This window comes from Bombus huntii, chromosome 4 (genome assembly GCF_024542735.1).
Source record: "Bombus huntii isolate Logan2020A chromosome 4, iyBomHunt1.1, whole genome shotgun sequence".
Taxonomy (NCBI): domain Eukaryota; kingdom Metazoa; phylum Arthropoda; class Insecta; order Hymenoptera; family Apidae; genus Bombus; species Bombus huntii.
This window is the reverse complement of record NC_066241.1, coordinates 6236071-6251282: the sequence shown is the minus strand read 5'-3', so window position 1 is coordinate 6251282 and position 15212 is coordinate 6236071. Positions and strand designations below refer to the sequence as shown.

Sequence of the window (15212 nt, the reverse complement as noted above, 5' to 3'; positions counted from 1 at the left end):
TTATCGTAGATTTGCCTGAACGCCTCCCACGCACTCGCTTGCAAATATTCGCGGCCGGTGCGACGCTGTATAAACAAATAACAAATTGTAGCCGCCGTGCAACAAAGCGGACCGAACCGGGAGCGTTGGACGTTTCATGGATCGCCGTGTACGAACGTCAAGTGTACTTAATTGTACGGTCTCCATTCAGCCGTGGCAAGAACGCGGATAATAGAAAGTAAGACGGCGGCCGTAGCGTGCTCGACACTCCGGGACCCGACTGGAATTTCGTCGGTCATTTCTAAATCGCGGATTTTATTGGCCACGTTCGATCGTACGTTTTCGTGGTCGAGGGTCTGGCCGATCTAACGACGGAGTCTAAACGGCACGCTTGTTTCGATCAAACAACGTCGCTCGTGTTATTTCACCGCGAGATTTACTATCGGTGTTCAAAGGCAGTTGGTTAACCGGATTAGCTAGTTCCAGCTGCAGATTCCTTTTCCATGTCGATGAAAACAAATTTCGATGTTTTTGCCACGGGCACCCGAGTGAAATTCATCTCGTCAGACGCCAGCCTTGCCACGTGTTTTTCCAGAAAAGGTGGTGAAAGAGAATCGATCTATTACAAGGAATATGCCAAGTATGCGTGCGAACTCGCCAAGGCATTCGATCTCTCGTACAGCGCTCACAATTTGAACGCTACTTGAAACTTCTCGACTAATTACGTTCTCCAGCTCCAAGCTTCGTTCGTTAAACGCATCCTCGATATGTATAAAAAGTGGACAGTCGCAACACGATTCAAAATTACAGGTTTCTCAACGACGTTAAACGCGTATGTAACTCGAAACGTACAGGTTCGGGCCATCCGCGATTTTTCATCCAACTCGTGCAAACAACGACATTACTCTCCGAACTGCTTCCCGCGACTGGTTCACTCGCGCGTTCACCTTTTCCGTGTCCATACATTTCTCAAACCGCGCCAACTCGCGTGCACGCGAAAAATTTACATTTTACAAATGTGTCCGCGTCGTCGTGCTCGCTGTTTCGAAACACGATCGCCTTTACTGAATTTTAACCGCGAAATACCACATTTTTTCTCCGACCCTTCCTTCTTCTGTTTCGGTGTTCAGATCGTGCAAATAGTAGCGCGTTGGACCCTTAACGTTCAAAACCTTCAACTTTCGTCTCATATATCGCGTTTTGTCATTATCGAAGTCGATACTGACAAATCTGTAAATTATTCGTCCTGTTGCACAATATTATTAGTTTTCATTGAAAAAGAAAAGGATATTTTGGATAAATAGAAACTAGATTGCGGCCAATTTTTGCGGTTAATATTACAGTAAATTGACAGAAGAATTAATTTGTCTGATAAAAGTCACGAGCGCATAGACTGATAAATATAATCGTTAAATTCAAGGAGCAAAGGGAAGCAGGAAAAGCTCCGAGTTTCTCGATGTAAGTTTCTCGTAGAAGTATGTTGCTTTTTGATCGAGATGAAAGCATCCTGCGAAAAGGAATCGGATATTCCGGAGAAAAACTGTGACTTTTAACATTTTTAATAGGAATTTTGCAACATCGCGGACTAAAGCGTAAGCCCGCGCGACGACGAATCTTACTCCTCGCGCGTCGCTTGATTAAGCGGTATAGGAGGTCGCTGACGAACCTTTACCGTTACCAGCCTCTTTTATCGCGAGAGCAGGCTAATGAACCGCTTCGAACGCGCAAAAATCTACATTTAACAAATTTCTCCCCCCTCCCCCTGGTTGAGATGCGACGCGACTTCTGCTCGCCGAATAAACAACCGGTCGGGATAATTTAAGGCGTAACCCTCGCGATGTTTCTTCGGCCTTAACGGACAGTCGCTAGTTGTCTTCCGATTTTTTTGATCGCTGTGTTTCTCCGTTTTATGCGACTTGCATTTTATTTTTATTTTTATTTTTCTTTTTTAAGGTTAGTTGGCTTGGAGTGGGGAATGAGTTGTAAACGATAACGAGGAATTTTATGTACCATGTTTGCCCGGCGGAGAAATTGTTGGGATTGTTACGGTAGTAGGTGATGATACTCTTCAACCGTTTCCCAGTATAAAGTATGCATTCTGTGGTTTTCACACAATTAGTCGACAACTTTGCGTTATTATAAGTAGATTGCGAATTTTTACGCAGTATCGTATTTTTGTTAAGATCTAAACTAAGGAGATGAAACATACGTACAGATTTACTTTATTTGTTAGATTTTATAACAAATAGTTCACTTTGAATATGTTTTCTATTTCTGCATACTGTGTGCAGTTTGTTCCTTATGCGCCTTTGAATTTACCATATACGTATAAGAATATGCAATATAATTGCAAGGAACATCGTTACTCGGGGCTTTCAGGTGCAAGGCACGTTCAGGAAGAATTGTACGCACACATTTTGCCAGCATAATTGATAGTACAGAATGAAATCTTGACTCCTTAAAAACAGTATGTACTTCCTAGTATTATCGAGTATCTGTGATGCGCCATTGAATCATCGGATAATTATCAAAGAAACAGACAGAAATTGAAGTTCAAAGGTTTAAAAGAGACTTGGTCGTTGTGAATTCACGACTTCGCTTACGCAAAATTTCTCCTTCTTTCTCTTTCTTTTCTTTTTTTTTTCATTCACCACAGTTTACTCGATAACAAGCGCGGATTCTCCATGCCAATCAAACGTACGATCTGAATTCAACGGGACGGCATAACTACCTCTCCATCGAACTTCGATTCCCCTCGATCCCGGATCCTTCACGAAGAACCCTTTTCAACTTTCCTTCGTTTCATCTTGGCGGCCAGTTTTCAACGTCGAACGCCGGCTATCCACGTTACCGGCCACGTCAATCGCGTTCGAAAGGATAATCGCCGTTTCGAGATGATACTTTGTCGCAGTCACGAACGGTTCGGTTTTAAAAGCCGAGCGATTTCCACGGTCACCCTGGTCCTTTTTCTTCTCCGGCTTCCTTCTCCGCGGACGATTACACGATCCTGCTACGCGAATCGCGGTCGTCGCTGGATTTCACGACGTCGTTTTCACGGATCTTTCGTCTAAGCTGGCAACTTTCTATGGCCAATAAGGAAGCTCCGTTTTTTTCTCATCTTTCTCGATCGCAACCGGTAGTCGACAACGGGTAATAGATTGGAAATATCGACGATGCTCTGTTTTCTCGATTAGTTCTACGCTAAAATATCGCTATTTTATCTCGAGCGGCGTTGCTCATGAATATTTATGGCTAACGTTGCCTGGACAGAAAAGTAGAATCTATCGAGGCCAAAGAAATACGCGATTTTTGTCTATTCTTTTGAGAAATAATATGTACGTACAGTTATTTATTAGGGTCTTTGCGCCTACTATTAGGTTGCCCGAAAAGTGTCTTTCTTTTACAGACACGTCTTTTACAACGACGCATCTTCATACAAACATGAAACCCAATCTGTCGAACGTTGTGATCTTTATTTTGATAGAACAAAATGGACCATACGTAATTCGATAAAATAATATAAAACGGAAAATGTTTATTATTTCCTTACAAAACGAAAGAAACTTTTCGGACGACCTAATATTTATAAAAGATCTGTCGTTTATCGAAATAAGCTGTATCTTATTTGGAATATTATATTTGTCTATTAATGTATGAAACAACGATTATTTCGTAGCAAACTGTGTCACTTGTTTGCTATAAAAATAATATTTAATTAGCCTCGATCGTGTCGAGTATATTATCAGTGGTAATATTCAATGGGATTTTAGTTCGATGGAAATAGCTTTGCTATACTGCGTTACGGTGTACGAGGACCATTGAACATTGAAATTAACTATTCATGGAAGAATGTTATGCAGTCAAGAATATTTATTCGCGATAATGTTTCTTAAATTCTTTGAAACTAATTTCGAAGCAAAGGGAAGCTAAACGTGTACATGTGTCGATATTCTTCAAGAGATTAGGTTGCGTCAAGTATATGTAAGCTGTATAATAAGTAGGAACATACGTAGATATCTATGCAAAATGAAATATTATCGAAACCCGACTTTATTTCGGTATCTTCAAAGCGATCATACGGAGATTGTTAAATATAGAGAAGGATTATGTAGAGTTTTATCTCGATACATTATTGCTGTTCGGATTCTCGATACTCTCAGGTGTATAATTATTCCACAGACTTATCAGAAACAGCATCCTCCTCGATGCTAACATTCAAGGAACATCCAATCGTTCGATAACCTAAATAACGCGATTAATGAGAGCAGTCACACATCCCTGGTTACCAATCACTCGTATCAGCTCAGCAAGATATCCATTGAAAAAGTTTGCACAACCTGTAATAATTCATCCACATGTTACTCGAGTTAAAAAATCGAAATATCCGTAGCAATTCGAAACTTTTCCTCTTAGATTCTTAGCAAATAGCAACATTGGGGAGTCCAAATGTAAAAAATAAAAAGGTCTAGTTGAAAAGATTCTTGCTATTTTTTTACACCGACAAATCGAACTAGCTGGCGCACAGTGAGATAATATACATATGGAAATGTTGAACAGCATTATTTTTGTATACAAATCACGTTCAATTCAATTAATTGGTTATTTTTATGTAGAATAAGCAAGACAATTTTTTAAATAAACAATACATGTATACAGTTGGTCACGACGGTATTCGGTTGTATTATTCTATTTTATTAGATTATTTACGTATTGGCCATTTCTAGGAAATTGTACAATTATTGTTCTATTCTGCAGTGATATAAAAATAATAAATAAATAATAAATAAATAAATAAATATAGATAAAATCTATAGTAATGTAGTATCGTGAACAGATTGTCTAAGAGATATCGGGTGAACCATAAACAATGTTGCGAGGAAACCTAAATGCCGACAGGCCAAAAGGGTCTGGAAACTACAATGGTCCGAGCGACCCATCAATGTGTGGTCGGTCCTTCAGCCAAATGGTTACGCGGAAAAAAGACCTAGTGACTATGGCTGCAGACGTTTGCGGAACAGGTACGTGGTGGAGCTATGAGAAAAGACAAAGGGAAGCTTAAGAAAGACGAATTACCAGTCAGTCGTGAGTTGAGAAGTCACTGTTGTCAGCGTTGTCGAGGAAGATGGCCCGCGTGAAAGGGAGCGTTGGAAGCGTGGTGACGAGACATTACTGTATTTAGTTCACGTTAAATAACCATCGTATCTTGTTTAATCCATTCTAAATAAATAAATAAATCCTACAATAAACTATTAGTATATCTCAAAAAATGCTCATGAAACCCTGAAGTGATGAACTCTTATAACCAACTGCTATATCTTTAGGGTTCGCTTGCACAAAAAAGTAAAGAAGACAAAATATTTCGTTTCTTGATAAAGTTAATTCGATTTATCGCTATTTCGATCGATCAATCCTTGCTGGAAACGAATCAAAATTGTCAAAATCGTCTATCTATCGACTTTTCGAGATGAGTATCCTACCGTAGACAAGTTACCTAGCACCGAGTTGTCTCCAGGTGGAGATGACCTCGCAATTGTCAGTTTTGTTTTACGAGGCGAGAATTGGTAGTAATCGCGACGTTATTCCACGGGAAGTGACGCTTTTACGACTGGCGGAATAGTGAAGCCGATGGGAAATCTACGTTTCCGGTCCGTGGCGGCCGAAATCGGCGACAAAGTGGCAATGGTTGGATTTTACTCGTTCCACCTTGCCACGCTGTCACGCGGTTTTTACTGTCGCCTGTATACGGCGCACTAAATTATCCTGTTTGCAATAAAACGCGTTGCGGGACGCGCGTACGCCACGGTGAACAAATAAACGCGAAATTACGGTGAAACCTGGTTCTCTGCTCTGAACGTCTGTCTTTCTCGGTCGTTTAGCTTTGGCTCGATACACTGGCTCGCGATACCAGTCGAAAACGAACGGTAAAAAGCTTGGATGTTTAGCTTGGACGTTTCCTGGTAGTTGCTCGATCGGTTAAGAAGGGAACATCGTTGTTTAATTCGCTGTTTTGTCCAGGTTAAACCGGTTGCGCTTGAGCGTGTGACTTATTGTAATATTTAGCTACTTGTTGTACGAATCTTTACAAGATTCTGTTAGAAAATCTGGGATTTTTTAAATTATTGATTTAGTAAGAATTTAATGCGCCCAATTGCGAGTTACCATTAGATTATGTGTTTAAAAAATTCGAAGTTTCTAAATATCCGATAGAGTTAAGTAAAATCTTTTCACGTTACAATTATTAAGACACTGGACAGATTAAAATTAGGCATATTTTATTTCGTTGAGGAATTAATATCTTTCAAGGAGCATTCGTGACTCGCTCGTTTAATTTCCAATTATTGCTCGCTGATTTAAATTAATTAAACAAAAGTAGATTCTCTTAAGCGTTATCGAACGTACTTCCACCTGACCTTTAAAGAGCGTTCTTAATCGAAACGAAGTGGAGCAGCTGATTCGAGGCTGTGGAAAACGTTCAATGAAACCCTTAATTGAACCATCCAAGCCACTGACAGTTCCTCGAAATATCGCCGCATTTACATACGATCAATGGCCGATCGACGTTTTAATTGCTTCCTATCGATGGAGAATGAACGTTGCTCCAGATAGTGTGATTAAATTGCATCTCAATTGACCCGGTTGGCATTTCTGTGTTTCTAGGTCTTCGTCGCGCGTTCTTGAGAAATAGAACGTTTCGTGGTCGCGTTGTTCGTTATTAAACGATTACATTATTCGATTAAATCAGCGGCTGGTCGTCGAATCGAAATTGCCAGCTGCTAGACGAATATAAAAGAGATTTATAGATGATTAACGAGTTACGTGACGTTTCTGTTGCAGCCAGAGACGGTTCCTCAAGCGAGGATCGATATGACCCGGGTGTTGGAGGTCGCTGCAGCCGAAGACATCACTGGACATCCTTACAGCCTCGCGATCACCGCGCCGGAAGGAGTTACCTTCGTAAAAGGCACGTGCCGCGAGGAAACCAGATGGTGGGCTGATGTGCTGCAAGTCTACTCGAGGAACAAGGTTTGCTTCAAAAATATATTACACGTAATACGAGCATTGGCTGATTTATACTCGTCGTTTTACACAGTGTGATTCGAACGCAACGCTTTTAGCCCAGATGCATCGAGTTGCTCCTAATTCCATAATCGTCACCCAAATTGGTAAATTTGAAAGTAGGAAATACAAAATTACCTGCATAATGGAAACAGAATATCGTATTGTTTATGTTAGAATTACCAAATAGTCAAAATGACCAATTAATAATTTCTCTCTTCGAACTTCATGATTTTAGCGAATATATTGGCAACTAAGTGATTGTGGATTTTGTCAGTAGGTGGTAATGTTGCCAATTTGTCAACCTAATAGTTCTACTATATAATTACAATTACACTCGTGGAACGAACGTTCGTTCGACAAAATTGAAATGTATTTAGACGAAATTAAAACTACTGGCCTATTACAAATTATAGATGATGCCGTAGTATGAACATAGATTGTTTCTTCTGTAAACCCTGCAATTTATATATATCAAAGAATGTTCAGCGTTTTAAGTAACGAAAACAGAAGGATCTTTCTGAAGCGACTAAAATTCTATGGGAAATTTCGGTGGAGCTACATTTAATTGCCATCGAATGGCAAATGAGCCGGAGTGGGTTCGAGAAGCGGCGAATCGCCAATTACACGTTTCACGAGTCGCGTGGTCCAACGCGAAAAAGAAGTGACGCTGACGCGACGGGGCCGCTGTCATTCGTTGATTGCGGTGCTCGCATAATCATTACTACATCCTTCTGCGTCATACTTGTTACGCGTGCAGTAATACCAGTCGCGTCGACTTGTCTCACCGGCGGAAATAGCTTTAATAATCGCACGCTCGAAACTACGTTCGCGTTCTCGCGGCAAACGAATCGCGACAAACGTGTCCGCCCGCGGATTTTCCGCGCCTCGACCTACGCGAATTCCTCTATCCTGTCTTTCCCAATCGAAACCGGAGAGGTCCTTCGTCGTTATTAAAATCTTTTACTTTGCATGTAACGATGTTTTTTCCGTAGTGAGTAGTTGTCGTGTTTTCAAACTCTCTGACCAATGACCAGGCAACGCTATTATTTTGAAACAACCGCAGAAAACTAAGCCCGTCGTTGTTCCGTGCCATATTCATATTCGAAGTACACAATCATTATTTCAGTTTGTGTGGTATAATTTTAACTAAGAACGTGAAAAATACACACGAAACGTACATACGGTACGTGTAATTTTCGAGTCACGTGGCGCTCTAAAGGGCTAAGGTAGCTAATTATGGCTTTGTTAACGATAGTATGAAACGTTTTGATTGGGCCGTTTAACGACTGGGTAGATTCAAAAGCGGGGTGAAAGTTCTCTTATTAGCGATTTAATGGTTGACTCTAATAGGAGCATATTATTCTTATTAAAGGATTGTCTTTACTTTAATTCCTTTTAATTTCAAATAAACGAATGTTTTAGTACCGATTTAATAGACAACCTTCTTCCACTACGTATCTTTCTAATTGCAGACCTCTGGGAAGCGGTACCTGTTCAGTGGTACTCTAACTCCCAGTTTATCCCTATTACGATAAATTCTTGGTAATGAAATTATCTCGATAGAGTTTCCAACACTCCAATTACGTTTGCAATTTATTACTATACGTATATATACCCGCCAATCAATCGTTTAATCGAACGATAAATCCACAACAGTCTTTATTCTTATCTTCTCACTGTACTCAACTTCGTCTCTATTATAATAAATTTCCATTAACGAATTTATCTCGATGGAATTTCCAATATTCCAATTACTATAGATATCTAGTTAATCGACCTATCAACTTGCCGATTAATCCTCAACCCTTATTCTTATCTTCTCGATATTCTCAAATTTATCTCTATTATAATAAATCCTTATCAATGAAATTCTCGTCTTATTCACGCCTTGTTATTATACCCGACTATCTTATTTCCAATATCCCAATTACCGATTATAATTTACGAGTATCTCGATGATCGATCTACCTGCCCATCTACAACCCCTTTACGCGCCAAACAAAAATTCCACCAACTCTGCTCTCTTTTTCAACAGTCCATCCAACAATCGCAATCGTATCGATATTTAACCGTAGGAATCGAGCAACGCGTATATAACTCGGATAGACCACTACAGACATCTAATTCTCGGTTATCGTCGGAGAATCGGAGCGGCGGTTCGAGCTCGTACGGTTAATCTGGACGCGGAACGAGCGAAAGCAGACGACAGGTAAACGAGGCGGACGCTGGAAAGAGACGAGAAAAGAAACGAGTCTGACAAAAGTGCGATAATGCTCGATCATTAGCGCGCGCTGTCGCCGCGTCACGCTCGTTACTGCGCGAAATAATGCCGCGTTGGGCAAAACTGCACCGTAGCCAAGCGTCGATTGCCGCTTTTCTGCGATTCACTCGATCGTTCCGCGTGCCTCGCCAGAGTTCTTCGCTGGTTTCTTATCGTCGTTCGAGGGAATAGAGCCGATTATGCTCGTGACCGGCTGGTAACAGCGCAACAATGCCGGATGATCGCCGGTTGTTTGTTAATCCGTGAACAGCGACGATTCAATCCGATTCTCGAACGATCGAGAGGGAGGTCAGGCACTGACAGGTATTCAGAGCGGATTCACGAGGGTGATGGGGGATTGCCTTGGTGTTGAGATTGATTCAATTAATTTTAATTGCGCGTGATTCGACGCCGAACCGCTGTGAATGTGTGTCGCGGGGTTTGTTTCGGGGTACGAAGTTTAGGAGGTGTGAATTTATCGATTCGAGTTTTTCAGGCGATTGTAGAACTCAGACTGTCGGTTTTTATATTTGGATTGTCGACTTTGGCTGTAATTTTGGTTCCACTTGTAACGATGTTATTAGGTTGTTCCAAAAGTTTCTTTCGTTTCGTAAGTGAAATAATAGATGCACAACATTTTATGGATTTATGTACGATCCATTTTGTAGTAATAGAATAAAATAGATCAAACATAATTCAATAAAATAAAACGAAGTTCCTTTCTTATAAAACGAAAGGAACCTTTGGGACAACCAAATGCAGCGATGAATGTTCATACGACGAAAGAATTGCACGTTCAACTATATTACGCTTCGCAAGAATAATTATGGAATTAAAGTGGAACGACACTACTTTTACCAATGGTTTTCCCAATTTTTCCTCCCCCGTTTAATGTCATATCTATTTCAGTCCTTTGACTGTCTTGAATAATCGCCGCGCGAATATTTGAAAACGCGGGTATCGATGAATTAACGCCGACGTCGAAACAGTAAAAGAGCCTGGTCGATGTTATCTGCCGCGTGATCTACGCGTTTCGCGATCGCCCGATAGATCAAGGCGCCCGTTCGAGAATCGTGTAGCCTGTCGTCGAGAGACCGTCATTTTGCCACGTTACTTAGGCTCTCGACAATGGCGCGTTGTGCAACAAATGATCGATGGCAGAGTAGCTTCTCCTCAACGAGATAAAAATCAGACGAGGCTTTTAAACGTACGAATTATTCTTATGGTTGTTCGCCTGTGTGCGAATTTCGAGGAATATTTAGACTCGTGACTGGCGATACGAATATTCTTTACTTTGAATATCTTTTATCATCGAAGTTGAAAGGATACGGATACTTTGGCAAAGCTCAACTACGATATGATCGATGATATTAATTTCTTAAGATGCCACGTAACTCGAAACGCAATTTTTATTTTAATTGGAAACCTAGGAGCTAACAATTTGGAATCTTAAAAAATTGTCCAATCGGGAGGGATTGAAGAAATAGAAGATTTAATAGAAGATTTTATAATCGTCAGAAGAAGAATTACTTTTACTTCAGTTAGAAACCTAGAAACTAACAATTGTTGTAAATACGTAGGTTTGTTAACGCTAGAAGAATGGCAGGGTAACAAAGTCAGATGAAACACCGATGAACAGATAAAATCAGGTTTAAAAAACATAATCACATTCACGTAACATCTAAGCTACATTGTTATTACAGAACGTAAAGTAAAAAGATCGATCGATCATCGATCACGATTGGAAATTACCAACAAAATATCAATCGTATCTGCCATCTAAATACGACCTCAACACCAATGACCCATCGGTATCCTGAAAGGGGCATCTTTCGATTATAAGATCGTCGCCAATGTGGCGTCGCGATCGATCGGTCGTCCCTGGCGTATTGTTCGCATCAAATCCGTTACGCAAGAAATGATCGATCGGCAAATGGAAACGGCTCGTCGTTGCGCGGACCTGCAGCTCGGTGTAGACGTACGATTACGTTTAAGAGGCCAAGGCGACATATACGTACGCCAACACGATCGTACAAGCTGGTGAACGCGCGTAGGAAACGGGCCTCTTATTTCCTCTCTTCGCTGATCGCCTCTCGTAAAGGCAGCTCCAGTCCTTTGATACGAAATAAAATGTTGCACGACGTCTATTTCGCGTTTCGATGGCAAAAAGATCGCCAAGTCACCTGTCCGATCGTTAAATCGAGTAAGGCTTCGGTTAATTCGACGAAATGTTTCGAAGATTGAGAGGAAAGTAGATTGGAAGGGGTAAGTGACAGGGAGGTTGGTTTCTTTGATCGTTTCTATTATTTGATCGAGTATTCGTATTTGATATTTCGAAAGGATCGATTATCGGGATATTAAGGATCGTCGTGTAGGAGATTTCTGAGACGAGAAAAGGATTGCTTTCTGTGGGATTTATTTTCCCAAGATTGTCTAGTTATTAGTTTCTTGCATAATTGCATTAATATTATTGACAGGATTTTAGAAGCGTCAATAAGTTTGGTAACAATCAAATCGATAGAATTTTACGAATTACATTTCGTACAGTGGAAGTCTGTAATGCATCATTTGTTAAAAGTAAATTATTTTAAGAAGATCCAAATATCCAATTATAATTATTGTTCGACTCTTTATTACAGTGATCATATATTGTATCAGTTCGAATCCTACATTCGCATTATTTCATCTTTGTCTTACCGCAAAGATTACGCTCACATTTTACTATTTTTCATTCGCATGATTAATCTAAAAACTATTTCCTGCGCGAGATCGTATTAACGAATCCCACCAACTCCTTTGTCATAATCGAAACTTCCCCGATAAGCATACGTACGCGTTGAAATCCTCTTTCTCTATCGAAAGATCGAGTCTCTAAGAAGATCTTGCTTTAGTAGGACCGATTGAATCGTCCGTGTTCGCATTTGTCTGGCATTGGTCGGTACACGGGCCGCGGACTTATGAATTATGCACGGCGAGAAGAGCGTATTCCTCGCGGAATATTATCAGGCTCGCTGTTATCTGCCGTTATTGCGGCCGCCTACCGCGACCTGGTCGTGCACACGCCTGCCCTCGTACAGTCGCCCACGTACAAATTCTACGACATTCCACCATGGAGTCGCGACGTCAGTCTGACTCGCGAGAAGATAACAATTATTTTTTTAGCGATTTTTAATCGACGCAAATGCGCCCTCTATACGCGGTGAGAAAATACGCCAATGCTTGAAGGATCGGTCGACGTCGAAGTCTTGGTATTCTCTTCTTTTTTTATTATTATTGAATTTGCAAAAAGAAAAATTCCTTACGAGGAGTTTATCGTTTTAAATTAACTGTTACGTAAAGTTCTTACGTTATAAATGTACCATTTATCGAGGTACACGAGTCTTTAAACTTAGACTTTAGACTTAGAAAGCTTTTAACGTTGATCGATCGATGTCGATGAAATGATTTGGTTGTGGGTGGTTGATTGCCGAAGAATTAGAGAACAAACGGTTAATCGAAGTTGAAATAACTTTCAGGGCCGACATAAGAGGAACGCGACGTTCCCCGGTGGACAGACTACCATTCTTCAAGTCACTCCAACGATCAGAAGTAAGTAATTGATAATGTTTTTTTTTTTATCAGAGTTCGAATTGATCGGTCCGTACAAGCTAAGTTGTGAAATACGTTTTGCTTATGGCAGACGCTTGATACGTTTTTATTTTCAATGGAGCGGTTAATTGAATTCGAGAGTTCGACGATGTTAAATGAATGTTCTGCGCCGCCACTTAAGCATAAATTAAATGCAGATTGCTTCTTTAAAGAATAATTAATCGACTGTCATCGATCTTTAAATTAATTTTCTTTGTACGAAATCACGAAGATACTATTAAGATACTAAAATATTGCCATTCGAGATATTATTACACTCCCGTTCTGTATCACGCGATAAAAATCCAATCTCTGTCCCATCATTCAACCACCTAGACTCGAAAGAGTCTGAGAGTTGAATAACTCTGGATCGCTGCCAAAAACGAAACCCGGACTAACGTTAAGTTAATAGAAATTGTATCTAACGTCAAACCTACTCCATTTACAGGCAATACACCGAATCCTCCGCGACCTCGTTTCAACAGCTGTCGTTCAGAGCCACGCAGCAACACATGGATCCCAGAAACGAGCGTCCCTTCCGACCTTTGTCCACCAGTGTTCTCTTCCACACCATCTTTGGTAACCAACAGCGTGGTAACCACCACCAGCAATGCAACGATGAGCAATGGGAACGTGGAAACCAACAACGATCATCGAACGAGCAATCTGTCGCCTCTAAGAACCAGCACACCCCTGGAGAACGGTGGTTCCACGTATCTATCCTCCGTTTCAACCACTTCGTCGATGAACGGAAACGTGTCCAGCACTGTGTATTCAACCCCGTCGACGCCAACGACTGTGTCAAGCAGCAGTTCCTTGACAGAGAAGCCACCGATCGTACCCAACGAGGGTAGATCGAGCTACAGGGATCAACCAGCGAGCAGCGCGTCTCCTCCGACCAGGGACAAGCTTCGAGCGGAGGACAAGGCCAGGCGCAGGATGAATCAGCACGGAGAACGAGCCGGGACAGCCTGCTCCGGCGAGAAACTAGGTCGGTATACTCGAATATGTCGGTGGCCTTGGTTTCGCGATGCTCGTCGGAGATGCGAATTGACGCCGGGAGGACTGGCTTAGGCCCGCTGCAAATGATCCATGGATCGCGATCACGTTGTTTTCAGGTTTTGTAGATTTTCTGAGCGAGCCATTTTTTCGAACCGTACGATGTGGCATGTTTATAATTTTTTCCTTCTTTTTTTTTTTGGCGATGCAATGCATACGTGCATATGGTATGTGTTAAGGTAATTGCATCTAATATCGTCTATCAAGTTTCGAGCAAAAAGATAGGAGACATCTTTGTATCAAATTAGTCTCAAACGAAAGAGACATTATTTGCGTTTCGTGTACGTAAAATACAGTACGATTTTTACCAGCGCCTTCTTTTTCAAAATATTACGACAGCGAACGTTGTTAGGAACACTTACGTTGTCAAAAATTGCTGAAGAATTTTTAACGAGGCGAATGAACGTTCTTAAGGCTCTTTAGTAACGAACGGGTAAAGTTAGTACTTTTGAATGATTTGTTTTCTAGAATATACCCGAAGCATAGAATTACCAAGTGAACTAAAAAGCACAGAGTAACCTGTAAATCTAAACTTGTGTTTATTCTGTTGATCAACCTGGCAAACACGGTGAGTCAGACCTAGGAACATCTGGCTGGATCGTCATTTACAGTCGTTACTCGTCGAAATCGTTTTAACAAGATACGACCGCATCTTTTATTCATCCCACCGCCGATTGCGTAGTTTTATTCATGGTCCTATCGAGCAGAAGCTTTAATCCCTGTAATTGGCACAGCAGGATCGTTAACGACATCTAAATATAGTTAAACGATTACTGAAATTGCTAATTGATGTCGGTGTAAAATAATAGAAAATTTATACGATAATTATATATCGAATTATTCGTATCGTGGTTTCTCCTTTTTTACAGTCTCACTCCCATAAAACTCTATCGTAAATTATTTTTCTCCGATTTAAGTGCTTATGAATCGGTTTTACGCGAGTTTAATTGCCACGTTATTAGGTCGTGCACCTAGAGAGAAATTTTACTGCGTTGCCCGATCGCAAAGCGGATCTGCTAACGCGATTCGGTTTTAAACCAACAATACAACGTCCCATTGAATCGCACGAGGAAACTGGGTCGTCGACGACTATTCTTCTCTTCGACGATGATTCGCGCGACCGCGTTAAATCGTACCTGACCCATTTTCCCTCGTGACAATTGACGGCATAAACAAAACAGTTAGCGCGTGTCCACGCAACAGAGAACCGTCCGTGTGAAAATCCAGC

At 41.0% G+C, this 15212-nt stretch overlaps 1 protein-coding gene across 4 annotated transcripts in view; it reads left to right on the top strand.

Annotated features, from left to right (window-relative positions):
- LOC126865205 (protein outspread) overlaps window positions 1-15212 on the top strand; it is a 212732-nt gene that overhangs the window by 180013 nt on the left and 17507 nt on the right. For all 4 annotated transcript variants that reach the window (XM_050617444.1, XM_050617443.1, XM_050617447.1 and 1 more), the window contains exons 4-6: window positions 6814-7002; window positions 12814-12886; window positions 13374-13916. In XM_050617444.1, the coding sequence (XP_050473401.1) occupies window positions 6814-7002; window positions 12814-12886; window positions 13374-13916 (805 nt within the window). The remainder of the gene's footprint in view (window positions 1-6813; window positions 7003-12813; window positions 12887-13373; window positions 13917-15212) is intronic.